Source organism: Candidozyma auris, chromosome 2, assembly GCF_003013715.1.
Source record: "Candidozyma auris chromosome 2, complete sequence".
NCBI classification, from domain to species: Eukaryota; Fungi; Ascomycota; class Pichiomycetes; order Serinales; family Metschnikowiaceae; genus Candidozyma; species Candidozyma auris.
This window is the reverse complement of record NC_072813.1, coordinates 263,979-288,408: the sequence shown is the minus strand read 5'-3', so window position 1 is coordinate 288,408 and position 24,430 is coordinate 263,979. Positions and strand designations below refer to the sequence as shown.

General features: G+C 44.7%; 12 protein-coding genes across 12 annotated transcripts; 6 read left to right on the top strand and 6 right to left on the bottom strand. All coding sequences in view use genetic code 12, as the record gives it.

Moving 5' to 3' along the window:
* Window positions 1-357: 357 nt before the first annotated feature.
* CJI96_0001574 (arginyltransferase) lies at window positions 358-1,764 on the bottom strand (the record flags this gene model as incomplete). The annotated part of the gene is made up of 1 exon (XM_029032230.2): window positions 358-1,764. The coding sequence occupies one exon, from the start codon at window positions 1,762-1,764 to the stop codon at window positions 358-360; it is 1,407 nt and encodes a 468-aa protein (XP_028892545.2).
* Window positions 1,765-2,075: 311 nt separating this feature from the next.
* Window positions 2,076-3,251, top strand: CJI96_0001573 (transcription factor IIF subunit TFG2; the record flags this gene model as incomplete). The annotated part of the gene is made up of 1 exon (XM_029032229.1): window positions 2,076-3,251. One exon carries the CDS (start codon window positions 2,076-2,078, stop codon window positions 3,249-3,251), a length of 1,176 nt encoding a protein of 391 aa, XP_028892544.1.
* Window positions 3,252-3,381: 130 nt separating this feature from the next.
* RPL38 (60S ribosomal protein eL38) lies at window positions 3,382-3,750 on the bottom strand (the record flags this gene model as incomplete). The annotated part of the gene is made up of 2 exons (XM_029032228.1): window positions 3,382-3,612; window positions 3,745-3,750. 2 exons carry the CDS (start codon window positions 3,748-3,750, stop codon window positions 3,382-3,384), a joined length of 237 nt encoding a protein of 78 aa, XP_028892543.1.
* Window positions 3,751-3,975: 225 nt separating this feature from the next.
* On the bottom strand, window positions 3,976-4,797 carry CJI96_0001571 (mRNA splicing protein PRP18; the record flags this gene model as incomplete). Its single annotated transcript, XM_029032227.2, has 1 exon — window positions 3,976-4,797. One exon carries the CDS (start codon window positions 4,795-4,797, stop codon window positions 3,976-3,978), a length of 822 nt encoding a protein of 273 aa, XP_028892542.1.
* An 869-nt stretch (window positions 4,798-5,666) lies between these two features.
* Window positions 5,667-7,073, top strand: CJI96_0001570 (peroxisome biogenesis protein; the record flags this gene model as incomplete). Its single annotated transcript, XM_029032226.2, has 1 exon — window positions 5,667-7,073. The coding sequence occupies one exon, from the start codon at window positions 5,667-5,669 to the stop codon at window positions 7,071-7,073; it is 1,407 nt and encodes a 468-aa protein (XP_028892541.2).
* A 50-nt stretch (window positions 7,074-7,123) lies between these two features.
* Window positions 7,124-10,633, bottom strand: SMC2 (condensin subunit SMC2; the record flags this gene model as incomplete). Its single annotated transcript, XM_029032225.2, has 1 exon — window positions 7,124-10,633. The coding sequence occupies one exon, from the start codon at window positions 10,631-10,633 to the stop codon at window positions 7,124-7,126; it is 3,510 nt and encodes a 1,169-aa protein (XP_028892540.2).
* A 1,407-nt stretch (window positions 10,634-12,040) lies between these two features.
* ANP1 (Anp1p) lies at window positions 12,041-13,414 on the top strand (the record flags this gene model as incomplete). Its single annotated transcript, XM_029032224.2, has 1 exon — window positions 12,041-13,414. One exon carries the CDS (start codon window positions 12,041-12,043, stop codon window positions 13,412-13,414), a length of 1,374 nt encoding a protein of 457 aa, XP_028892539.2.
* Window positions 13,415-13,881: 467 nt separating this feature from the next.
* RGA2 (Rga2p) lies at window positions 13,882-17,172 on the top strand (the record flags this gene model as incomplete). The annotated part of the gene is made up of 1 exon (XM_029032223.2): window positions 13,882-17,172. The coding sequence occupies one exon, from the start codon at window positions 13,882-13,884 to the stop codon at window positions 17,170-17,172; it is 3,291 nt and encodes a 1,096-aa protein (XP_028892538.2).
* Window positions 17,173-19,489: 2,317 nt separating this feature from the next.
* ASK1 (Ask1p) lies at window positions 19,490-20,929 on the bottom strand (the record flags this gene model as incomplete). The annotated part of the gene is made up of 1 exon (XM_029032222.2): window positions 19,490-20,929. One exon carries the CDS (start codon window positions 20,927-20,929, stop codon window positions 19,490-19,492), a length of 1,440 nt encoding a protein of 479 aa, XP_028892537.2.
* Window positions 20,930-21,367: 438 nt separating this feature from the next.
* Window positions 21,368-21,739, top strand: CJI96_0001565 (uncharacterized protein; the record flags this gene model as incomplete). The annotated part of the gene is made up of 1 exon (XM_029032221.2): window positions 21,368-21,739. The coding sequence occupies one exon, from the start codon at window positions 21,368-21,370 to the stop codon at window positions 21,737-21,739; it is 372 nt and encodes a 123-aa protein (XP_028892536.2).
* Window positions 21,740-21,881: 142 nt separating this feature from the next.
* Window positions 21,882-22,895, top strand: CJI96_0001564 (putative lipase; the record flags this gene model as incomplete). Its single annotated transcript, XM_029032220.2, has 1 exon — window positions 21,882-22,895. The coding sequence occupies one exon, from the start codon at window positions 21,882-21,884 to the stop codon at window positions 22,893-22,895; it is 1,014 nt and encodes a 337-aa protein (XP_028892535.1).
* Window positions 22,896-22,907: 12 nt separating this feature from the next.
* On the bottom strand, window positions 22,908-24,415 carry ARH2 (NADPH-adrenodoxin reductase; the record flags this gene model as incomplete). The annotated part of the gene is made up of 2 exons (XM_054702062.1): window positions 22,908-22,938; window positions 22,980-24,415. The coding sequence occupies 2 exons, from the start codon at window positions 24,413-24,415 to the stop codon at window positions 22,908-22,910; spliced, it is 1,467 nt and encodes a 488-aa protein (XP_054558037.1).
* Between the last annotated feature and the right edge of the window lie 15 nt (window positions 24,416-24,430).

Below are 24,430 nucleotides of genomic sequence, written 5' to 3'. Positions count from 1 at the left end.
CTTTCAGCACTCAAGACAAAGTCGCAAGTGGCAAATGAAAGGCAAACAAATTGTAGATGACCAGACCGCAAAGGATCGTGGACAAGCTAAATGTGTTCTCACTTTGAGGGCACGAGGGTATCTATCTCATCAACCAAGTTGGATTCAGTGGCTCTTTAGAAGAGTCATTGTGGGACGTGACCTATAGAAATGATCCTATGAAGTACGTCGACAGAGAAGAAAAAAAAACAAGTAAAAGTAGCGAGGGTGCTGCTGCTTATATAGTGCGCCAGGCGATGGGTGTGCGGGTAACCCCATCGTAAAGGGCTGCTGGTGTCTGCATTACCTATATTGTTCTATATGAGCACCGATGGTCTCCTATGCCAGTACTATCATGATAGTTTCCTGTAGCCTTTCATATCCAAAGAGCCTGATAAAGTCGATGACGTAGCTTTTCATGACATCTGGAAGCGTCTCAAAAGGGAAAGCCGCCCATCTTCCTATGCTCATGATGAAGAGGGTGCTGCTTAGCTCTGGCGCTGCTGATGCAAGCGACTTTTTGAGGCTGGCCATAGACATAGCTCCCGGCAACACGTCCGGTAACTCAAATTCACTGGTGTCATGATCCCTTCGTACTTCAGTGGAGATTTTTTTGGCTTGTGCGTAGGTCTCGGGCTTTTCGTAGAGTGCTTCAATTATGTTCTGTATTGGCTTGTCCCAATGTATGCTAGGCTCCGATGATACTCTTTCTGGTTCCTGTGTTGCCTGTGTCGGGTCACCTAGTGCAAAGAAACTATCGCCTTCCATCAACGGCCGAGCCTTTTCCAAATCCACCCATGCGTTATTGACCAAATCAAGTACCTCGCCGCCGAACTTGGCCTTGTATCTCATCTTGTGACAGTCGTCTATGTAATAGCCCAAGTAGTAATAGCCAAGCTCTAGCTCTTGGCACATCTGTATCTCTCTGAGCCCAGAGAGTGTTCCAAGTGATAGATGAGCGAAATCGGGGTCCCAAATGAAGTAAATCGATGATAAGCCAGTCGGGAGGAAGTCGAGTACAGATACGGCGATGAGCTTATTATCAAGGTAGTAGCATTCATGGGTAGGGCCAATTCTCTTTTTCCCTATTTGAAGCTTGCCCTGTGGGTCTTTCACCCAGTTACCGAGTCTGTCCCACTCACCCTTAGCTCCCATAACTTCCCTCTCTGGAAAGGGGGTTTCGCATAAAAAGCGTTTGAACTGCTTTGGTGTGACGTCTTCAGGATCATCATTGTGGACCCTTACTTGGTACTTCCTGTAGAGCTCGTACTTTTCCTTTGAAAATCCAGAAGGCTCGAAACGAGTGTGAAATCTTGTTGACTTCTTCTCAGCATCAATAAGCGACCTCAAACTAAACTTTCCTTTAGTTTTGGTCTCATCTCCTATAGCCCGCTTAAATCTGTTGATCACTTGCCTATGTTCCTTGATGATCTTTAGGTGATCCAAATCAGTTCGAATCGTGTACATTCGGCAACACCCCCGAAGCATGTCTCCAGTATACATGAAAGTGCCCGATCTACGGAACCCTCTATTAATAAAGTCGTCGTACTGGGAGCATGTCATCTGCTCAACCTGGCATCCTATGGTGATATGGGTGGGTTTCTCAGGAACACCGGCATTATCTGGAGCGGCCCGGAGCCCTCCACTTCGTTCTTTTTGGCACTTGCAATATCCACAAGAATCACTTGTCAAGTAATGTATTCTTGACGTTATGAATGCCTTCTCCACCTCTACCAGAGACTCCATCCTGGGGTGGGTTTGTACATTCTTGTCGCGAGCATATCAGTAGGGTGGGATGGGTGATCACACAGACAAGATAACGCTCCAGCTACCGTACACTCACAGAAATTTGTATGAAAGCGAAGACAATGATTTAAAAGAAATCATTATCCTGTTATATCACTAACTCAACTAATATTACAAGATACTGACTATTTCACCTGGCCACCCGTGCACCACACTGTATCACATCAATTCATCTCCTAGCGCATTTAACGGGTGCCTATCCTCCAACCTTCTTTGCAGATCACTTAATCACGCAGAGATCGAACTCGAGGATGAGCACAAAAAGTCCCATCAAGAATATAATTAAAGATGAGTCGGATAGGAAAGCGGCCTCGAATCAGGTCAGAAATGGTGATATGATAAAGCAGGAGCCAGAGGACGAACATGCTCTACTCTCCGACCCCGAGGACTATTTGGAAGAAAACGAATCTCTAGATATGAACCTTACAAATGGCAACCAAAAAATTTGGCTAGTAAAACTACCTAGATACTTGGCAGAGAGATGGACGAGGCAACAATCCTTGAATGGGCAACAGTTGGGGCAAATCAAAATCAGACAGAACTCTAATGGTGGCGATAGCGGTAACAATACGCCAAATGGTGGTAATGAACAGAAGAAGAAATTGGAGGTGAAGCTCGTGTTGAACGAAACACCGGAGAACCAAGATATACCTCAAGAATATGACCTATCAATCTTAAACACACAGGTTAATAACTCATATGTATTCAGTGAAGAAAACCTTAAACGTTTCAGGCAAGAAGTCACGGAAATGGGAGAGATGCCCGAGCAGCCAAAGCTCAAAGACCTTGATCCTGAGGAAAGTCTAAGACCTGCTAAATTTTATAGGGTAGACAAGAACGGCGAGTCGCTGAAACAACAGATTCCTTTTGTGAAAACAATTCCCAAAAAGACCAGTTTGGTCGGCAAAATTGTGCATGACTGTCAAGTGGTTCCCCTGAAAACTGATTCCAGGTATGCGCAGATGTTGATGAAGCGTCAGAATATGCCATTGACTAAAGAGAGACCTAAGGTGACTTTCCTCAATGAAATTCCAGGTGTTGTTCAGTCACAAGCTGGTCCTTCGCTTGCAGGCAAGTCGACTTCCATGTTCTTGAAATCCACTCCACAAAGATCCAAGAACGAGGGCCGTGCCATCAGAATGCCACAAAAGGACTTGCTAGATTTACTCTTCCGCTTGTTCGAAGAATACGAGTACTGGTCCATTAAAGGTCTAAAAGAAAGAACGAAACAACCTGAGACTTATCTTAAGGAGTCGTTGGAGTCCATTGCTAATCTCATCAAAAAGGGTCCCTATACATCCAAGTATCACTTAAAGCCCGAGTATAGAAGATTGAGAGATGCTGAACGCGCAGCCAAGGCTGGCGGTAACGAAGAGGAAGATAAGAAGGAAGATGACGAAGATGAAGATATGGAGGATGTTATTTAGCTGACGGTTTGGTTGCTTGTTATATAATTCAAACTCCACTCAGGCTTCCATGATGTATTCGTAGCTTGTAGGGCCTACATTGAGACCATCTCGTCCTTTCACTTTATCGTTTATTTATTAGGTGCGTAACTTACAAAGAGGTGATCTTCAAAGAAGGTGGCAAAGACTGCTGCAACTTCTTGGCCTTGGAAACATCGTCCACAACCAAGGTGTACTGGTATCTCTTACCTCTGACCTTGAACTTGGTCTGCTTGAAGGACTTGCCGTTGGCCTTAGTCTTCTTGTTCACCTTGACGACAGCAGACTTGATGTCAGCTCTTCTAGCCAATTCGACGAACTCCTTGATGTCCTTGATCTCTTTCTGAAATTGTTAGTACGAGTTGCCGTGAGTGAATGGACAAAATCTGAATTTGCGAAGTTATAGAGCACAACAACGCCGATAAAACAGTCGCTTTAACATAAGCATTCAGCGTTTTGGAACGAAAGTACATACAGCCATGGTTGATTATGCAAAGGTTGTAGATGTGAAAATGATAAAGTATTTTCAAAGTAGGAAAATTTCGCATCGTGAAGGACCTGCACTCGCACACTGCAATGGGGTATATCGTGAGGGTTGTGCCCTGATAGCGCACACGTGACGGCATACACACCATCAAAGTCCCGACACAACCTAACCTAGCTGTGGTTAAACTTTGTATACTTCTCATTGTCAGCGATTCAATAGCTATGCTCTTTCCTTAGTTTGTTTGTTGATGGCCTCGCTGTAGGAGATCAAGCGTTTCACTCCGAGGATCCATTTCCGGGTGGACTCTCCCTTCATAACGTTGGCTATAGTTGACTTATCCTCGCCAGTTATCTTTGAAAGCGCGTGCCTGGCATGAATTCCAACATCTCTTATACCTATAGGGTAGGCAACATTACCTATACTCAACTTCATGTAACTCTCGTTAGCCTTCACAAAATCCTGGAGCTGAATGTAGTAGATGATCGTGGCAAGTGACAAGATCATGCTGTCATCAAGCTTGCCAACTCGTAGTCTGTATAATAGCTTCACTAAGTCCCTTTTGACTTCCTTGAGCATGCCTACCGTATACGGCTTTGGAGGCTCTTGTGGTTTGCACTCCCACAACTTGATGATCCCTTTAAGAGATCGCCTCAATTTCAATTCTAGCTGTCTTTTGTTCGTTGTAATTGCACCAATATCGTCCAAAGTAATAATTGGGTCAACCGAATTCTCCTCATCGAGATAAGCCTTGTACGCATCGTTGCGATGCTCTGCTTTGACCAAAAGATCAAGTTTCCTGAGCTTATCTTCTTTGTTCAAGTTGGGGTCTTCACCATCGAATGCCTTCAATGATCTTTCGAGATCCTCGTTAGAAACAGAATCAAGAAGTTTTTCTTTCTCAGGTGCCACTTTGGCCATCTCAGGTGAACTCTGCTCGGTGTCTACCGATGTTTCTTGCTTCGTCCTTTTGGCCTGAGCATTCTCTTTTGCGGCCTTCCGCTTTTTAGCAATCTCTTCTGAGAGTAGCCCAGTCAATGCCATACTCTCAGGATATCAGGCAAGGTGCTATAATCTGGGGAAACTGTTGTGTTGGTGTATTCCTGTACGAGCCAGGGAACCGCATACTAGATCTCCTGGGTGCAAATACCAAGGTAGGTATTGATACCTTTGATCGGCGAAGAATTCATCAAAGAATTAAGTTATCCTATCTTTCTTAATTTATGATGGCTGCTACTGATTTGTAAAGATTTATGACCCTGTCGAGAAGAATTATGCTGGCTTTGGTGGCATGCACCTCTCTTATCCGGACTAACACATCAGTGATATCTAATTTACAGGGCATATTTGACGCAATTAATGGTAGTTTTGAAATGCATGTACTCCTATAACCTGAGCCATTAGATTGACTCTCGACAACTTGGATCGAGGCTTTCTGCCAAATAATATCCGGATTGGAGAGGTGTCATTAATGGTTTCTCGTGAAGTCAAGCTGCCTCATTGACTAGGCGCTTCTCTTATTAAATCTGCCTCAATTTTACTAGGAAGTTGTTTGAGGAAAGCCTTATTCTTGCTCAATTGACTCGAATGTGGTCGGAAGGAGCCCATGCTAATGCCACTGTGTGGTTACATGACTGCCCCACTACTTAATCACTCACCGACGTATTGAATGCAACAAAAGTCACCAAAAGTGGTGATACCTCTCGAAATTGTTGAACTTTTCAATCCTAAACAAATCAGCTGAAGTGTTGCCTGTGTCCTCCTTCGTGCATAGTAGTCGTCCCAGAGTGGTGATTTGCACAGAACCCTAAAATCACATTACGCTCGAGGGAAAAAAAAGGACAACCCAAATTCTCTACGCACACTATCTTCACCTTATCCATACCCCAGTTTAACATCAACGATTCCTCGTGATGGCCAATTCCGATGCGTTAAAGCTGGAGGATTCGACTGCCTTACCTGGCAAACAAGGAGACCAAGAGATACGAGCGCAATTCGCCGTGGCTGACAGCAATGTAAAACCTCAGACATCGCCATTACTATCCTCCACACCACCTACCGTGGCCAAGGCTTTAGTGAAAGCGTACCCATATTTGCTTATAGTGAACAAATTGTTGGCCGTGGCCACATGGACAAATGACGATTACTGGGTGAATGTCGTGTTGATGTGCCTCTATGGCTTTGCCGTGCTATACTTTGAGATCCTCGTAACGTGGCTGGGCCACTTGATCTTGGTGGGGGCTGTAATTATGTATGCTGTTCTCAACAACAAAATCGTGGAGGAAACAAACCTCAAGCCCACATTGGACGATGTCGTGCAAGCGTTGACCACTACTTGCATCAAGGCTGATATCCTCTTGAGTCCCATCACTGCATTGGCATTGACCCCATACGATATTAAACGTCTTTTGTTCACCACTGTGTTTTTAACGCCATTATACTTGGTGGTCACTTTCTTACTCATCAAGCCCAGGTCAATATTGTTGGCCGCTGGTCTCTTTCTTCTATCATATCACCTGGGCTACTCGCGCGTCACCAGAAGACTAGTGTGGAAACTCAAGATTACCAGAGTTTTGTGCTTCTACTTGACTGGTCTTGACTTCTCCCAAGCACGCAACAGCTCCTTGTTTGCCGCTGCCTTTGCCAAAGTGCAGAAATCAGCCGCCTCGTCTTCGTCATTTGGCGGCGCCGACTCCTCGAAACCTGTCCGTTTCACATACGTGATTTATGAAAACCAGCGTCGCTGGTTGGGCATTGGCTGGACTTCCAATTTGCTCTCGTATGAACGTGCTCCATGGACAGATGAATTTTTGAATGAGTCATCTTCCATCGATGCATTCGAACTTCCAAATCCAGACTCGTCCTCCTCGTCGGTAGCTACATCCTCTTATGTTCAACATCCAAGTATGGAGGGAGCTTACTGGAGATGGGTTGATAAGGCCTGGCGTCTTGATTTAACAAATGATGGTGCCATCACACTACCCTCTGGGAAGAGATCAAAAACCACTGCTAACCCAACTTCTGATGAGGGTTTCTTGTACTTCGACAATGTTTGGAAGAAACCTTCTACAGAAGACTCATACTCGAAGTATACTCGTAGGCGTCGCTGGGTCAGAACCGCTGAATTGGTTTTCAAGAATACTGGGGACTTTAGTACAAATCTGGCTACGTATGCACTGGGAGCCGAGGAATTATCCCTGGACCAATCCGCAACAAGGAACAGGAAAAGCTTGCGTTTTGCTGAGGAGCCAGAGCCCTTGTCTGATGCTACTGTAGAGGCAGCTGGTATCGAAGAACCCTCAGACAAGAAATACGAGTAATGTATCCTCCCCCTTTATATATTTATAAATATAATCTAGTAATTGAATGCTCACATGGTGTACACCATAGAAGTTCCGTCCTGAAACCTTGTTCTAAACACTCTGTTGGCGTTGGTGAACATACCTTCTTTCAAGGATACAATGATGAATTGTGACCCTTTAAATCTCGTCTTGATCAAATGACCTATGTTTTGAGTGTGTGACATATCAAGAGCAGCATCCACCTCGTCCAAAATGTACATTGGGGCAGGTTTAAATTGCAAAAGGGCCATGATGAGTGAGAGTGCAATCAAAGATCTCTGACCCCCTGACAACTCCGTGAGACTTTCTTTCCACACCAGTCCTAGCTTGACCTTCACCTCTAAACCTTTCGCAACGTCAAACGAGTTCACCGGAACCAATTTTGCAAAGGAGCCTGGTAAAAGATCTGCAAAGATATTTCCAAAATCTTCCGAGACTTTTTTGTAGGTTTCTTCTAACGTACGCCTCTTGTAACCATTAAGCTTTTCAATTGTGTTCTCAATCTTCGATTTATCTTTTGTGATCGTCTTGATCATATGTCTTAAAGATGCTTCCTTTTTTTCAACATTATCTATCTGACTCATGATATTGGCATTCACCTTTTTACGCATGCTGTCAAAACGCTCCTTCAAGGTTCCTAATCTTTGCTCGCATTCCTTGATATTCTCATCCCTGTGCTGTTGTAAAATGTTGTTTACAACAGACTCATCAACGAGCCATTCATTCTCCTTGAGCAAAGTATCAAGTTCGTCACGTAATTTGGAGGTAATAGCAACAGCATTCTCTAGGTCGTGATTTAGCCTCTGAATAGACAATTTAGCCTCGTTGAGTTCTTCGTTCTTGGACTGGAGAGTTTCACCAAGTTCATTGATCTCATCATTGAACCCAAGGAGCTTAGCTTTCTCATCCTCCACCTGGGTTCGTTTGGCCTTCAACGACTCGGCAGCTTCTTCTAGTGAACTAATTGTTTCCTCATACTCTTTTGCGGCATCTTCCACAAGTCTCAGAGATGAACTGATCGAATCCTTGGTCGACTCAAGCTCCAGGACTTTTTGCTGCATTTCGACCTCCACCTTTTGAAACTCGTCGGATTGTGTTCTTACCGCGTTGGTTTGAGAATCTATTTGCGCTTTGATTCCTTTCAAATCTTTTTCGAGTTCTTTAAGTTTAGATCCTTTATCTTTATTGAAATCGTCGATATCTTCCTGAATTGTCTTGATCTTCTTCTCCAAGTCCTTAGAATTGGCATGCTCCCTCTCGATCTGTTCCCTCAAATTTTTCAAATCTGCCTCATTACTCTCATTTTCTCTGATTATTGCAGAAGCAGGATTACTTTCAAGCTTCTTTTGCAACAATGAAAATTCGTGGCGGCTAAGCATGAGTTCGTTTTGCAATGACCGAGTTTGCTCACCAAGTTTGTCAAGACGTGCAAGCTCATGCTTAATAGCTGCGTATTCTCTTTCCGCATTTTTTAGCTTTTGAGCAACTGCATTATACTTTTGCATTAAAAGTAAGGTCGAAGCATTATTTTTGCGACTGCCTCCTGAAAGGTTACCCTCTGGATCGTAAATATCGCCTTCGGTTGTAATTGATCTTACTCTGATTTGGGGATCGAAAGTTATCACCTTTGCTGTTAGCGGATCTTGACAAATAAATGTCTTACCAAAAATAAAGGCCATAGCTTTGTAAAGCTCATCTTCAAAATCTATGAGATTGAGGGAGAGCTCAACCTTGCCTGGACACTTCTCCTTGGCGTATTGAACAACATGATCAGGGATAGTTCCCGCACTTATTTTATCCAAAGGAATGATAGTGACTCTTCTCTTGAGTTGACCCTTTTCAAGAAGCGCAGAGGCAGTATTGGCATTATCGACGACAACGTTGTACAATCTTCCTCCCGCACATACTTGAAGAGCCAAGGCTTTGTCAAGATGGTCTTCATTCAACTTAAATAACTGCATAGCCACACCTTTGATCGATTCGGGATCAAAGTCGGGATATGGGCGAGAATAGTGAAAATCTATGCTACCGACCTCGCGCCTCAAATAACCAAGTTGATTCTGTAGATCAGCTATGTGGTGTCGCAATTCTTTTTCTTGCCCTGTGAGATCCTCGTACGCTTTCACATCGAATCCAAAACTTGCTAGCTTAGTTTCCTTCGATAAAATTTGTTCTTCATAGTTTTTCGTTTCTTGCAGTAAAGCCTTGAATTCCTCTCTCGCCCTTGCGAGCTCTGCCTGATTCCCTTGATTCTTCTCTTTAATGTGATTTATTTTGAGTTCGGCTTGCTTGATGAGACCTTGACTGTTGCTTAGTTCTTCCTTTGCCTTTCGAAGCTGCGACATATAGCCACTGTCAGTACCCTTTCCTGAGACACCAGTGGAAAGAGCGGTGAGTAGTTCCTCCTTCTTTGCATGGTCCTCCCTTAATTTTTTTAGCTTTTCTCTGGACTCGTCGTATAGTTTCTGTGCTGATTGGTAGTCATTTTTGCTGTTTGATATCAGCTCCTCTATAAGGGATGACTGCTGTTGTAGCTTCACGAGCTTAGACCTTTCATCTTTGATGTTCTCAGAAAGCAAATCCCGAGACGTCATTAGTCTAGTGACTCTATCTGAAAGCTGTGTCTCTTCGTTTTCGAGCAGCTCGATACGACCACCCTGTGCAAGTTCTGCTTGTCGCTGTTTCTTCACTTCTTCGAGGTCGCGAGTCAAATTATCAATTTCACTGTTTAGTCTTTCAATGTTGGCATTATGTTCCGCCTTTATATTTTCATGTTCCGAACGTAACGTCGAGTATCGGTCGAATTTCTGAGAACGATCTCTGTATCTATAGCAGCTAACAAAACGGGATAGTCTTTCAAGATCAGTTTGAACTTGTTGGAATTCTAAGAAAGTCCGTTTATCCTTGCGAAACTTCTCCAACTTGGGCTCGACTTCTTCAGAAAGAAGACTTTTAATCTCGTTGAGTCGGACATCCTTCTTTGTCATCGTCTTCTGTGCCTTTTCCTTTCTATCTTCAAATGTCTTCGTCCCAGCTGCTTCTTCTATAAGGGATAAGATTTCTGATGGCTTCATATTGAGTACCTTGGTGATCTTGCCTTGCATAATCAAGAAATTGGGATTATTGATATTTAGCTGCACAGACTGAAATAGATTGAGAACGTTTTGCTGCTGTGCTTTGTGACCATTGACAAGGTATTTTGATGTCCCACCGAGAATGATCTGTCTAGTGACACTGATCTTAGCGTATCCTTCAAACCCTATAGGGGATTTATCTGTTTCGGAGTTATCAAACACAATAGTAACACTGGCTTTAGTGACGCCAGCCTGACCACGTTTGTAGATTAAATCCTGCAAGTTGGATGCTCTCACTGTAGACATACTGGCGATACCTAGCACAAAACATATCGCGTCAAGGATGTTGGACTTGCCTGAACCATTGAGACCAGTGATAGCATTAAACTGAGGGTCCCAGTTGCTGATTACAGTACGAGTTGCGTAAGACTTGAAGCCATCAATGATCAACTCCTCAACTTTCATTTGCGGGATGAGATGATTGTATGTATCGTTGTGGATGATTTGTTGATGTTGCCCTGCAGATGCATCACAAACAACGCGAGTGGTTTCTCCCCAAGATGATGTAGGATAAGGGCAAAATTCGGGTTGTTTTCAATTATTGAGAATAATTCGAAGGTAGAAGGGTTTTTTGTTGGGATTGAATTTAAATAATTTAACTATTTTTTTTTGTTTGTAAGCAGGCGGGAATTTAAATGGGCAACCATAGGGTTCACTTTTAGATGAATGGTTGCAAAAACGCGAGGTATTTTGCAAACACAACTCTACGTTCGGTGCACCACTAGTATGACTTGAATTCAAGTTTCTATAATTGAATGGAAGCCTGAGACAGCGTATATCATGCTAGTCTCATCAGAGACACAACGGATAAGGTCTCATTTTTTATAACGATGCCATGACAGTGTTAGCCTTGTGACCTTATCGAGAGATAGTGTGAGGTTTCTGGTCAATCACTGCATCCCCTATTCGTGTCTCACCGGGAATTTCAATATAGATCTTCACCTGGTATTTAATGGCTTTGATTATTTCAATCTAAGTAACATAGATGATTATATTTTCTATATGCAAAGAGTCCAGCACGATCTGCAAAATGAATTCTACAACCTCGACTTGTATCATTCATGCTGCAACGAATAAAAGTTTCGGCTCCTCGCAACTAAGAGTAATTTGCAGGTACTTATTTCATATATCTAAATCTGAATAACAGCAACCGTTCGCATGGGTAAGGAAACAGCCAGAAAAGTACGATACATGTTCAACAGAGTACCCCTGAGGTTGAGCGCACAAGTACTGATGTGACAGCTTTACGCTACCCTAAAATAAGAAGCCCCTCGAAGTTAAATTTTAGATATTCTATAGTCCTTATAATTTATCACTGCCTAAAGCAGTATGGTTGCACCCTTCGGCCAGCGATGTGGAGGGTCCACCCACGGAGGTACTGCGTCTATGGATTGGCTCATAACGGCATAATGCTAGGGGCGACGAAAGACTCCCAATGAAATGGTCTTTTAAAAAAAAAAATTGATATTAGCCCAAGAATAAAAAAACATTGCTTTAATACTGATCTACATGTACAATTCTAGATTATAAGAGTAGATCACGGAGCTGGGTGTTGTTTGTGTATGTACTGCATCAGCGCCAATGGACAAGCTAAAAAAATACATTTCTCACATCGCTTAATCTGGAAACTACCTGGAGTTTCCCTCAAGCATCCCCAGCCCTGTGGCCCGAAAGAAGGAGATCAGACTCGAACCTCACATTCAAACTGACACTCGCTATAGTCTGATTTCTTCACGAAGTTCCTGCCCGGAGACAAGTGGTCTTTTACGTATTCACCAACAACACGTACGTTAAATGGCCCAAATCATCCAGATGACTCCGTCAGATTCAACCAAGAATCCTCTTTATGGAAAAGCGTCGGGGTTGCCGACGCTCATACCTTCAGGAACTCAGCGACTAAACTTATGGGCGTCTGTGCTCAAGCATAAGTTGAAGATTGTGCTTGGAGCAGGTGTGCTCTGTGTTTTCGCTATTTTCAACATCATAGTGGCATCAAATAACTCTCTTTACGCTCCAGACTTCTCCAATACACCTGGAACTCAATACTTTGACTTGGCAAACTACAAGGGCTCGGCCGATGGTTGGCAACGCGATGAGCGAGTCCTCTTCTGCGTGCCTTTGAGAGATGCTGCCGCCCACTTGCCCATGTTCTTCGGCCACATGAAGAACCTTACCTACCCTCACAATCTTATCGATCTAGCATTCTTAGTCAGTGACTCTAAGGATGATACAATGGGGGTGCTCAAAAAGCATTTGTTGGAAATCCAAAGACATCCAAACGAGAAAATGAGGTTTGGAGAGATCGAGATCTTCGAAAAAGATTTTGGTCAAGTGATCGGTCAGTCATTCAGTGACAGACACGGCTTTGCAGCTCAGGGACCAAGAAGGAAATTGATGGCCCGTGCCAGAAACTGGCTCCTATCGGTAGCATTAAAACCGTACCACTCGCACGTGTATTGGAGAGATGCTGATGTTGAGACTGTGCCTCGTACAATTCTAGAGGATTTGATGCACCATGACAAGGATGTCATTGTACCAAACGTGTGGCGCCCCCTTCCAGACTGGCTCGGCAATCAGCAGCCGTACGATCTTAATTCGTGGCAAGAATCAGAGGGCGGTTTGCAGCTAGCCGACACCCTTGATGAGGATGCATGTATTGTCGAAGGCTATCCTGAATACCAGACATGGAGACCTCACTTGGCCTACTTGAGAGATCCTTACGGCGACCCTGAAGTAGAGATGGAGCTAGATGGAATCGGAGGAGTCTCGATTTTAACAAAAGCGAATGTCTTTCGCAGAGGAGCACACTTCCCTGCATTCTCTTTTGAGAAACACGCCGAAACAGAGGCGTTCGGAAAATTGTGCAAGAGGATGGGCTTCTCGGTAGTAGGCTTACCACACTACGTCATCTGGCACATTTATGAGCCTTCGCTGGACGATTTGAAGCACATGGAGTGGATGGCGCTCGAAGAGATGAGACAAAAAGAGCAGGCGAAGATTCAAAAAGTCTACGATAAAGTGTGGGGTGAAGGCTTTTCCGACATGCAAAACGACTGGGAGAAAGAGAAGAACGGTATTCTCAAAAACACCGATTTCAGTCGAAAGATCCACGTTGACTGGTCTGGTGTAGATGACTTGTATATTGAGAAGAGCGACGACAAGCAACTCGCCGATTTTCATCCATAGTCTCTTGACGTGTGATCTGGCTAGGATCAAGCAGCCCTGGCTTAGTAGATTCGCACGCGTGAGAGATCCAAAGAAGAATGCTCGCTGAGTACCAAGCCGAAAGTACGCAACAGCGGCTTATGATCTCGAACAATTTGAACGCTTCTGACACAAGAACTATTTTTTGGCGCCGTTGCAAATCTGCCCATGCATGTTTTTCTAGAAGGCAGCTGGTTTCACAATTCAATGTTCCAGGTGATCTCGCCTGCACATAGACCAAGGCTGGGCCGGCAGCGATCAGTGCCTTAGAGCCCTGGAGTGAGAACGCTTCCTTAATTAGGAATTAGCTCAAAAAACCCTCTTTAGTCCGGCTTTTCATGATTTTTACCCCTTCATCTGCACCACACTACAACCACATACTCACCCAATCCTTTCCTTAACTCATATAGACAACCACATAACCTAATACAATCCAGATTTTAGGGCCAATGCCAGATATCGCCACTTACCCTGAGAGCCAGGTGTGCAAGAAGTGTAATCTCTACATCTCTGAGGGACACGCGTACGAGCTAGGAGATGATCGCTGGCACATTCACTGCTTCAAATGCTCCAAATGTGACCAGTCATTGGGTTGCAACTCAAATTTCCTCATCTTGGGCGACGGCAATTTAATTTGTTCTTCGTGCTCGTATAATTGCAAACAGTGTGGGAAGAAAATAGATGATTTGGCCATTTTGACTGGGGACCAGGCGTACTGCTCCTCTTGCTTCAAGTGCAGAGTTTGCAAGTCCAAAATTGAAGACTTGCGATACGCCAGAACTTCCAAGGGGCTTTTTTGCATGTCCTGCCATGAGAAGTTGGTTGCCAAGAAGAGGAAGTACGACATGAAGAAGAAACAGATGGCTCAATTGGAGCTGCTGCTGAAACCGCCAACGAGTCTGCCGGGAAGCAATGACAGCCCGCTTACCCAGTCACACAGCAACTTCTCCGACATTTACCTTAACTACCACAATAATTCGCTGGCCTCGATATTCAAGGATAAAGCGCTACCCGACCCGACAAAGCATGTGGCGGCCACTGCGCCATCAGAAACACCGCAGGTGCATAAGACATCTTCAAGAACATCGCATACATCGACACCTTCACAGTCAACTCCACAGCAGAAAACTACAGACAGCATTAGCATCAAGGACGGCATTGAGGAGGTGAATGATTCCGACGACGAGTTGAACAAGAGGCGGGCCGCTAGACTTCAGGGTGCGTCGGAGCGAAAGAATACCCCTAAACAAGCTCCTCAGGACAATATCCTCGAGCTTATCGACTCATTTAGTGGGCCCAACACCCCTCTTGCAGAACCTGCCGACACCTTCAAACCACCATCAACCGCGTCACATGCGACACACTCGTTGCCCCAGTCTTCTCATCTGGGAAGTCAGCTCAGCACACCAAGGGACTCCCAAGCCAAACTGCACCTTCTGCCACGCAAACAAGAAAACGATTTATCTAACTACGCCACACCGACAACAGAATTCCCCAATTCGGGATTGGGAACCACTCCCTCGCTTGAGCACACTGAAAAATCACCACCACAAAAGGAGTTGCTATTGTTATCTCCATCTCAGTATCATGATACTCGTTTCCATAGCACCATAGCACCCTCGCTGGACAACTTGACCGTGACCCCCGATGACTACACCCGACGGTCTGCTGCATCGTCCCCAATGGCAAAGGTTAACAGACAAGCTAGAGTAGTGGAGACCAATGATGAAATACTGGCCACAGATATCGGTCTGGAGTACAATTCGATCGAGAATCAGGCCAATACAACACCGAAGAAGTCAACTGCAAACATCTCAAGCAAAGTAATGGCCTCTCCACCCCCTAGGTCGGCTTTACCGAATGTTCCTGCTACCCCCAAACGACAAGGCCATCCAGAATCTTTCGAACCTCGGGGATTAGGACTTGAGAATGTTGAATTATCCAAACCCAACAGAGTTGTTCAGCCTGCCACGCCAGCCGTGACAAATTTGGAAGATTCGATTGATGAAAAGGCTGACGCAGACTCCCATTCCACTCCTCAATCTGTGGGTCGCCGTAACACATTCAAGGGCGCAAAAAACTTTCTCAAACACAAGCGTTCTACATCCAGTGGACTGGGAAGTGGCAAGTTTGGAAGCTTGTTCAAGAATAAAGAGGATTCAGTGCCCAACCATGCTCGTCATGTTTCAGATGGCTCAATCAATCACCACCTGGCTTTTACAACACCTCCTTTACCTCTCAGCTCTCCTATGAGGCAAGGCTCCTTTGGGGGTGGTCACAATCGCTCTACTTCCGATTCTCCCTACGTTCCCAATTTGGATCTTCAAGGAGAACGCTCGAGACTCGACACAGAGATGCGCCACTTGCGACTTGAAATCAACCTGCTTGAAGGTCGCAAGCAGACAATCTTATCAGAGATTGTGAAGTTGGGTTCTGAAAAGACTAAAGTGTCTGATGCCCTTCTTACAATAAAACAAAAGGTTGCCGATGAACTGAATTCTCGTGACAAGATACTTCAGCATATCAATGAATTGGTTGCTGAGAAGAGAAGATTAACGGAGGAGAACCAGCACTTAAAAGATGTCAACGCAAGATTAAAGCGTGAAAACAAACGTCATAATGAGTCCTCTGCTACGAATTCTACTCCGAGCCAATTATCCACGGAAAACGCCGAAGGCTCGTCATCATCCGTAAATCTCACGTACGACGCTCAAGTGGAGGATCCTGGAGAAACTCAAAAGGCTACCAGACTCAAATTTTGGCGCAGACCCAAAGTAAGTGTTGCCTCTACAACCCCCCAATCGAGCCCTCAATTGCAGCCCCCACAACTGTCACAGATGCACAAGAGTACCTCATCTGGGTCCAGTTCGCAGCCACCACAACAAACTAACGGTCATGAACAAAATCAGGGACATCATAAGTTGAGTCAATCGTACTCCTCTAATGCGATTCAGCACCCCAGTCAATTTTTGAACCCGGAGAACGGTTCGCAAGAGTCCGGCCCTCGCAAAGCGTTCAACACCTTCATGAGTAAGTCTAGATCCACGAATATGTTGGAATCGTTTGTGTCACAACAACCGCAGAAGAATAACGACAATAAAGACGCGCCGTTGTTGACATCCACAATACAGATGAGGGCGAACTATGAAAACGAGAAAGTGCCGTTGATTATCTCAAGATGTATCGAAGAAGTTGAAAAGAGAGGTCTTGACGTTGAGGGCATATATCGTATTTCGGGAGGGAACTCAGCCATCACGGCGATCTTGAACTCATTTCTGGCGCTCTCGGCAAATTCGAAGCAAGATAAAAAGCAGACAAATAAGCTTGCGGACGCATTGGATGGTGATATACATGCTGTGACCAGTGCGTTGAAGAGGTACTTGAGGAAGTTGCCTGAGCCATTGATCCCATTCTCTTGCTACGGCGACTACGTGAAGGTATGCCAGAACGATAAAGACACTGATGAAAGATGCAACGAACTTCAAAACATTGTGATCAACAGATTGCCCCTGGCGAACAAACACGCATTGTTTTTACTTGCTAAGCACTTGAATTTGGTTGGCTACTACAACAACGTGAACAGAATGACTTTGAGGAACCTATCAGTGGTGATTGCCCCCACAATTGCATGGGATGCCACAGGAGAAAGGGAAATGATGGACATGGCCCCGCGTAATGACACGACGGAGTTGCTTTTGCTGAACTTCCTGAGGATATTTGACAACTACGAAGATTCGTGATATATTGACCATGCGAGCATTGGCAATGATGACTCATAATAATCATCGTCTTCCTATTTACAATGAATAATTTAATGGATATCTTTAATGTTGGGATTGGAATACATCTCGTAGCGGCGGCGACCTACTCGAAGCAAGTGCTCTATAACTGAAAAGGACTTTTTCGGGAGATGGCGGTGCTTGCCGAACTCCTCACGAATGTATGAGCGCCAGTGTTCTCGATTACTCTCCGGCTTCGTCTTGACAGATCTAATGCATGCTCTATATAGTTTGAGCACCTCTCGCTGTAGTCCAGAAAGTCTTGCCATGAGGCACTCTAGAAGGAGGTAGTATAGTTGCGGCCGAGCAGTTTCGCTATTTATGAGAATCCACCCGATTTCCAGTCATGTGACGCTATATGCCGTAATCCGGGGTAAACTTTAACACCCGAGATACGTTGCTGTACAGAGATAGCTGGTTAGAGGAGCTTTTGACATTTTGGGGTCCAAGAGATTTGAAGTTCTTTCTTCTCAAACTTAATAGTTCTTGTCCCTTTTTCTGAGGGGTTCATACTGGGGAAAGTTCCGAACCATTTGCACAGACGAGACGGGAGTCTATTCGGTGAAAAATCTCGCGAGTGTTTTGTCACTGAGCGAGTACACCCAATGGAAGCTATATAGGTGGTCGAAGCTATATAGGTGGTCGTTTACTAACTTCCTTGGACTTCAAATAGAGCCCATCCAAAGAGCAATCAACAACAGCGGTCGTTGTATGTGTAATCCTCATGGATTTGTCTTCGTGGCGTGGAGCGATTATGTCGTTGCTGCGTCGGAGTGGTTCGGGGTACTTTGCACTACATATTTTGTAGAAGGCGCTCATGGAATTTGAACGTATAGAGTAAGGGGAATCATAGATCTCCGGGCCTATCGGAGAGTAATCGTAGCCTTTCAAATGGCCAGTATTGTTGACCAAGCGACGATACTATTTTCTAATTGGGTTTGCAGCCAAAGATGAGAGGAATAAGTGAAGATATTCCCATGGCAGGCAAAACAAAACAAAAAGGATCATGGGAAAGGGGACTCTAGAATGTCTTGAACTCAGACGCTGCTTTTTTAAAATTTCAATCGTATTGTGATTGGCCGAATTGTTCGCCTTTTGGTGCTGGGGTCCTTCCACACTAGCTTTGAGCTCCTTAATTCTCTACAAGAACTTCCATAAAAAAAGCTCATTCTTCTTGGAATTTTCTAAAATGCCACATTTCATGGATTTCTGGAGTCTTTTGAGGCACCTTCATCTCAATGCTAGTGTGAGCGCGTGCAATACGATTGTTCCGAACTCGCTGTAGAGAATGATTGATTTTTGAAGACAATGATATAAAGGTCAAATGAGAGTTGAAGAATCAACCATGACAAAAAAATAGGCGTCTTGAGGAAGGGGAAAAAAACAAAAAAAAACTCAGTAGCATAATTTGTCAATTCATGATACCATGTGCCCTTGTTGATAGTGACCTCGGAGCTGTACGGAGCCGACTCCGAGAAATAACTACATTAGGAAGCTACCGCTCTACTTAAACAATCCCTATATCGTTCTTTATTAGCCTAAATCCCAATTATTACATAGTACCAGTAAAATCAGTTTCACCCTCTCTGTGGCAAGCATCCTCAGAGACACCACACGTGCATTTGTTCTTCAATCTCTTGCCGCAAGCACACGAGGAGTCACTTGGTGGAACAACGTTCTCAGTAGAAGCCTTTTCACAGTTGCAATGCAAAGCAGCCTGCTTACCGCAGGAGCAAGTGGATCTTTTGGCACAGACACATTCAGCAGCAGCACAAACCATTATGATGTTATATTAAAAAGAGTTTTGGTTTTTGTTTCTGAAGAGTTCCAAATCAAAGGGTCGTGAGCACCTTTAAGTAGTTTTGGATTTTGCACCCATCCCCACCTAGGCCTGTGTACAGCTAAGGTGACCTGATTAAAGCTCAGACATGGCGCTGGCATGTCACGTGCATCGGGCCTTGCCGACGAATGAGATGTCTTGAAATTGTCAGCATTACTAGGACCATTACGCACCTTCTCTCCAAACCATGCATGCTTATCGTTCGCCAGCACGGAAAAGGAAGCCTGACAAACATACTTCCTGCGATTCGCTGTAAACACATCCCTCAATCTATCCAAAGACAAACATCACCAAGATTTGGGCATTATCTAAATGAGGAAATCATTGTAAATAACCATTCCATGCTATTGTCACAAATTGCACAAATTGCAGCATTCCGCAAGTAAGTACTGCTGCTTTCTCAATGTCTTACTAGGAGGTCACTCTGCGTAATGTGCTTCAACCGGACTTCTTCAACGTACGGGAGAGGGCTTTCCAACGCTCTCCAAGAATGGACCCCAACTCAGAGCTATTGGCCACACTGTCCGTAGTTTGGTCTAGGCTCCTTGAAAGGTTTTGAGTTATGGTGTGCTCTCCTCTGGAGGCTTTTTGCTCCATTTCCTCTTCATCATTGTCTGCGTTGTTGTTGTCTGCTGTAGGCTGCAATACATCTTCGAAGATTTGAGATACAGACTTGGACTTTTGCTCGCCGCCTTCGTCGTGCTCCTCTTGATCAATGTTCTCCTCAACTTGTTGATTTTGTTCTCTAATTGTGTTGTACACGATGGAATGGCTTCGGCTATTGTTGTTGGTATCATCTTTGTAATTGGCATCGAGAAAAACATTCTCAGACTCATCTTCTTCGATTCTTCTGCGTTTGGATGAGCCCTCTTCACCAGCAGCTGGCGAGTGAAGCTTTGCTTCACCGACTGACGTCGTTAGTAGACGTGGAATGGGAACCTGATCGCTATCATCTTGCGGGAGAGCAGACATCCTGGGAAGCGGTATTACCTGATCCAGATCCTCGTTGCTTCTTTGTAGAGGTGGAATATTTCTCATCGGAGAAATAGGGGCCCTTTTGAATCCAGAAGATCCATACGTAGGCGTTCGGGGAAACCTTTGGATACCTTCACGAGCGTTGGGAGTCACAGTTGCCGGCAGCAAGAGCGCCGCCTGTGGTCTGACCCCAGCATTTAAATCGGGATCAGAGTGACCTTGTTTTGGAGCACTTGAGCTTGAGGGAGCATTGTGATGGTTCAATTCGCTTGTTAGCTTTGGAGGCTCTGGCAATGTGGGAGAAGAATTTAGGAAGTTCTGTAGTACTGACGATCTTCTAGCGTCATTGGAGTCAAACACGCCCGACCCTCGCTTTCTTGGTGATATCAGCACTCGAGGGTAGTTTCTTGATGCCGACCGTTGCGGTGAGGTGCTTGACTGAAGCAGATGTCTTGACTTCAACTGGGGCGTTGAGGCCTCGACCTGGAACTCCGATGTCAAGGTTGAGTTCTGTTGCAGGTCCAATTCACTTAGGACATCTTTCTTTGCCGACGAACTTTCCGTGAGTTGCAATTTTCCAGTATGGCCTCCCTGGTGAGCAGAGTCTCCCTCAACGTTAGATTCCTCTGGGAACACTCTAGTTTCCGAGGCGTCCTCGACAAACTTCTTCCAAAACGAGACGTTCTTCCATACGTTGCTCAGAGCAGAGTGGTAGCTGGTCAACACCGGAAGAATCTTATCTGATATCACTGCATTAGCTTGAGAGAGGTTTCTGTCTATCTCTTGGAGCACCAATGTAGTTTCTTGTTCGAGCCGCTCCAACTCCACATGGGCAGACAAATCCGTGACTTTATCTCTTTTGGCACTGCTGACGTGCAAGGTAGATTTTCTCCTTGCTTCCATTGGGTTCGTGGAGGTTAAGGCTGGGACGCTTGTTTTGTTATGGCGATTCCTGAGCGCGTCTGGTGTATAGTGAGAGACCGCGGTAGTAGTATTGATTGAAGAGGAAGTAGGGATAAGAGAGAGCTGAGAATAAAAATAGGAAAACTTGAAGTAAAAATTCTCAGATGATAATGTCGTTGCTTTCAAAGTATCTTCTTTATTCTTCCCTCTTTTCCCTGCAGCAAATGTATAGTTGTAAGAACCTCATCAATAGATAACTCTGCGGTCACTCCTTGGCTGCGAAATTGTATCTCGCAGATGCTTCTACACTGCTAACCATCTGCCTTGACCGATTCGCTGCTAATGTTTGGAATGATACCAGCTTCAGAAGGTTGGTTTCATCCACCACAATAAGGGAAAAGATTTTTGATCTCGCAGAATTCTATTTTCGATCTTGTCATGCTTTTATCGTACACTTGCCTCAATCATGCCTGCTCCTCACTTACACTTTTCAATGTTCGCGCCGAATTGCTGATACATCCATCTAGCAAATCACACAGGCTCTACTTCAAGGGAATGGGCAACATAATGTCGGTATCTTTCGCCCCGGAGTGCACCGACGCAAAAACAAAGTACGATGACTGTTTCAACAAGTGGTACACGGAGAAGTTTTTGCAAGGGAAATCGCTTCACAACGAGTGCACTGAGCTCTGGGACGAATACATCACCTGTGTGAATACGGCGTTGGCAAAGCACAAGATCAAGCCAATGTTGGATAAGGCAAGAGCAGACCAGCCTTTTGGCGAGGACCTACTGGAAAAGGACAAGTAACTATCGCGTTTGTAAATAGATTAGAATTGCAGTTGAGGGAACTCAATGCTCTGTGTTCCACATACTCTTCTGGTGACGATAAAAGGGATGAATATAATGCCGGGAACAACTTTTATTGTAGATTTTCAGAGCCTTCTTTATCATGAGATTTGCTGTTCTTATCGGTGTATTGACAACAGCGCTAGCTCTTCCTTACAATCAAACCATTTCGGCATCAAGTCATCATCTTGGAGATGCTGACTTTGAAGAGTTGCACAGGTATGCCCACTTGTCCGCTGTTGCATACTGTCTCAAGAAGGGTCTACACGGTGGTCCCTTGGGCGAACAAGAGGAGACTTGTCCTCACTATTCGTGCGAGTATCCAACCATTGGCCACTTGGATGTAGTCAAAGTGTTCAACTTTCAGGGCTGGTTGGTACTTGGCTCGGGATTTGTTGCGTTGGAGCGGGAAAGAAAAAGGATATATGTTGTGTATCGTGGGACCTCGTCCACTCAGGACTGGATCAATAATTTTGAATTTTTGCACTCACGCTATAAGCCCTTGATTCAGGAGAAGAAGGGGTTCCACAAGAAGAAGTGCAATGAGTGTGTTGGATGTACTATTCACAAAGGTTTTAACACCTTTATTCGGTCGAATGCTGAAGAAGTCGTCCGTGAAATTGTCAAATTAAAGAAAAAGTATCCTGACTTCTCTTTGGTTGTGACAGGGCACTCGTTAGGAGGAGCCCTTGCAATACTTTCTGGTATCGAGTTTCGACTTTTGGGCTTTGAGACTTTGGTAGTGACGCTAGGAGGACCGAAGGTTGGCAACGAGGCATTTGTGGATTACGTCGATGAGCTTTTTGACACAGAAAATGTTGACAGGCATATTTCGGAGCACCATTCTTTTGAAGAGCTTCCCACGGGACTTATCAGAGCAACTCACAAGCATGACATTATACCCATGCTACCTCCTACCAGCCGTTATAAGCAATGCGGATACCAATACTATCTAAGTGCTAAGGGAGCACGACAAACACCACAGACCATGGAAAGACGTGGTACGGACTACGTTGAAGACGATGAGGATATCAATTATCAGTCGACGCTACCAAGTAGATTCAGCAGGACTGATCACGTTAATTACTTCTTCAAAATCACTGGTTGTGCCGATTAGGCATCTGCGATTTTAAGCATTTCTCTCACCGTTGGAACCTTCACTCTTGTTTTGTGGAGCCTTTGACCTTCCTCAACCTCATACCTATCCAACTTGGTCCACCCTTCCCAAGTAACTGCGTGGTCGGGAAGGTCAATGTCGCCATGCTCTTTGCTTGGCTTGTTGAATATGCCGTTGTTAAGATCCTCCAATATATTGTTTGCCGTATCAAATGACTCCATCATCGTAGTGGCTATTACTCCCCTAGGCCCACTCTTGATCCAGCCGGATGTATACCAGCCTTTATCGTAACTGTAATTGTACTCTAAGTCATCACTTACTTTATCCTTGAGCATGAGTCGACCCCCTTTATGAACTAAGCAATTCTTTTTGATATCAAAGGCCAAACCGACCTCATCGAAACCTTCTAGAGGAGATCCTTTGTAGCCAATCGACAAGATTACCAATTCGTTAGGGATGGTGGTCGTCTCTCCAGTACCCTTGACGCTGACGCGCTTTGTGAGTGAGTCTTGAACCAATTCATTAATCTCGAATACGGTTTCCCTAAGCAAGGAAGGATCTTCTGGGTCCTTTACAAACTCTTTGGGGCTCTTTTGAAACTCTAACGCCCACTGCTTGCAATTAGGATCTTGCTCCAACTTCATTGCTTCTTTGCTGGCTTTTTCAAGTATTGAAAACTTCCTCTTGTCTACTCTAGACAACTGCTTCTCGTTAGGCTTAATACGATTCATAATCTCCGAGTCAATGGGGATGAATCTCACGTTCAGATTCTTCGACAAATCGGTCAACTCTCTAATCTCTTTGTTGGTGAACGCAGATTCCAAAAGACCTCGTCTTGCGACAATGTTTACGCGCTTGACTGTGCTTTTTCTCAACAACTCCACAGCTTCAACGCTTATATCAGTGGGAGCCCAATGTGACGTAGGATCAGCAAGCAACACCCTAGCAACATCAATTGCAACATTGCCGTTTCCTATTATCGTGACGTTCTCGATCTTGTCAAGCGGTGGCGGGATCAATGCTTTCGTATACTCGCTATCAGGGTGGCTATTGTACCAGTTCACAAACTGACGAGCCAGAATCACCGCTGGCGAATTAGCTCCAGGGATATCGAGCCTGTTATCTGAGCTTGTGCATCCATACGATAACACAATGGAGTGGTAAATATCTTGCAAGTTCTTGAGAGTGATATCACGGCCGACGTTAACGTTACCGAAGAACCGTACATTATCCTTGTGGTCCCTCATGAGATTATCCATGTATTCCTCACAATTTTTAACCTCTGGATGATCTGGAGCAACACCATATCGACTTAGTCCATGAGGAGCAGGAAGTCTATCATAAAAATCAATGCTGATAGAAAGGCCATTTGATTTATTTAGCAAGTGGTGAGCCGTGTAGAAACCGGCAGGACCAGTACCCACAATGGCTACGCGGAACCGCTGATTGTGACCAGATCCACTAAGGTACCTAGTTAGTGGTCTTAGAAATGAGACCCTTCGTGGGAAGGCCAAGAGCATGGATGTGGAGTAGGA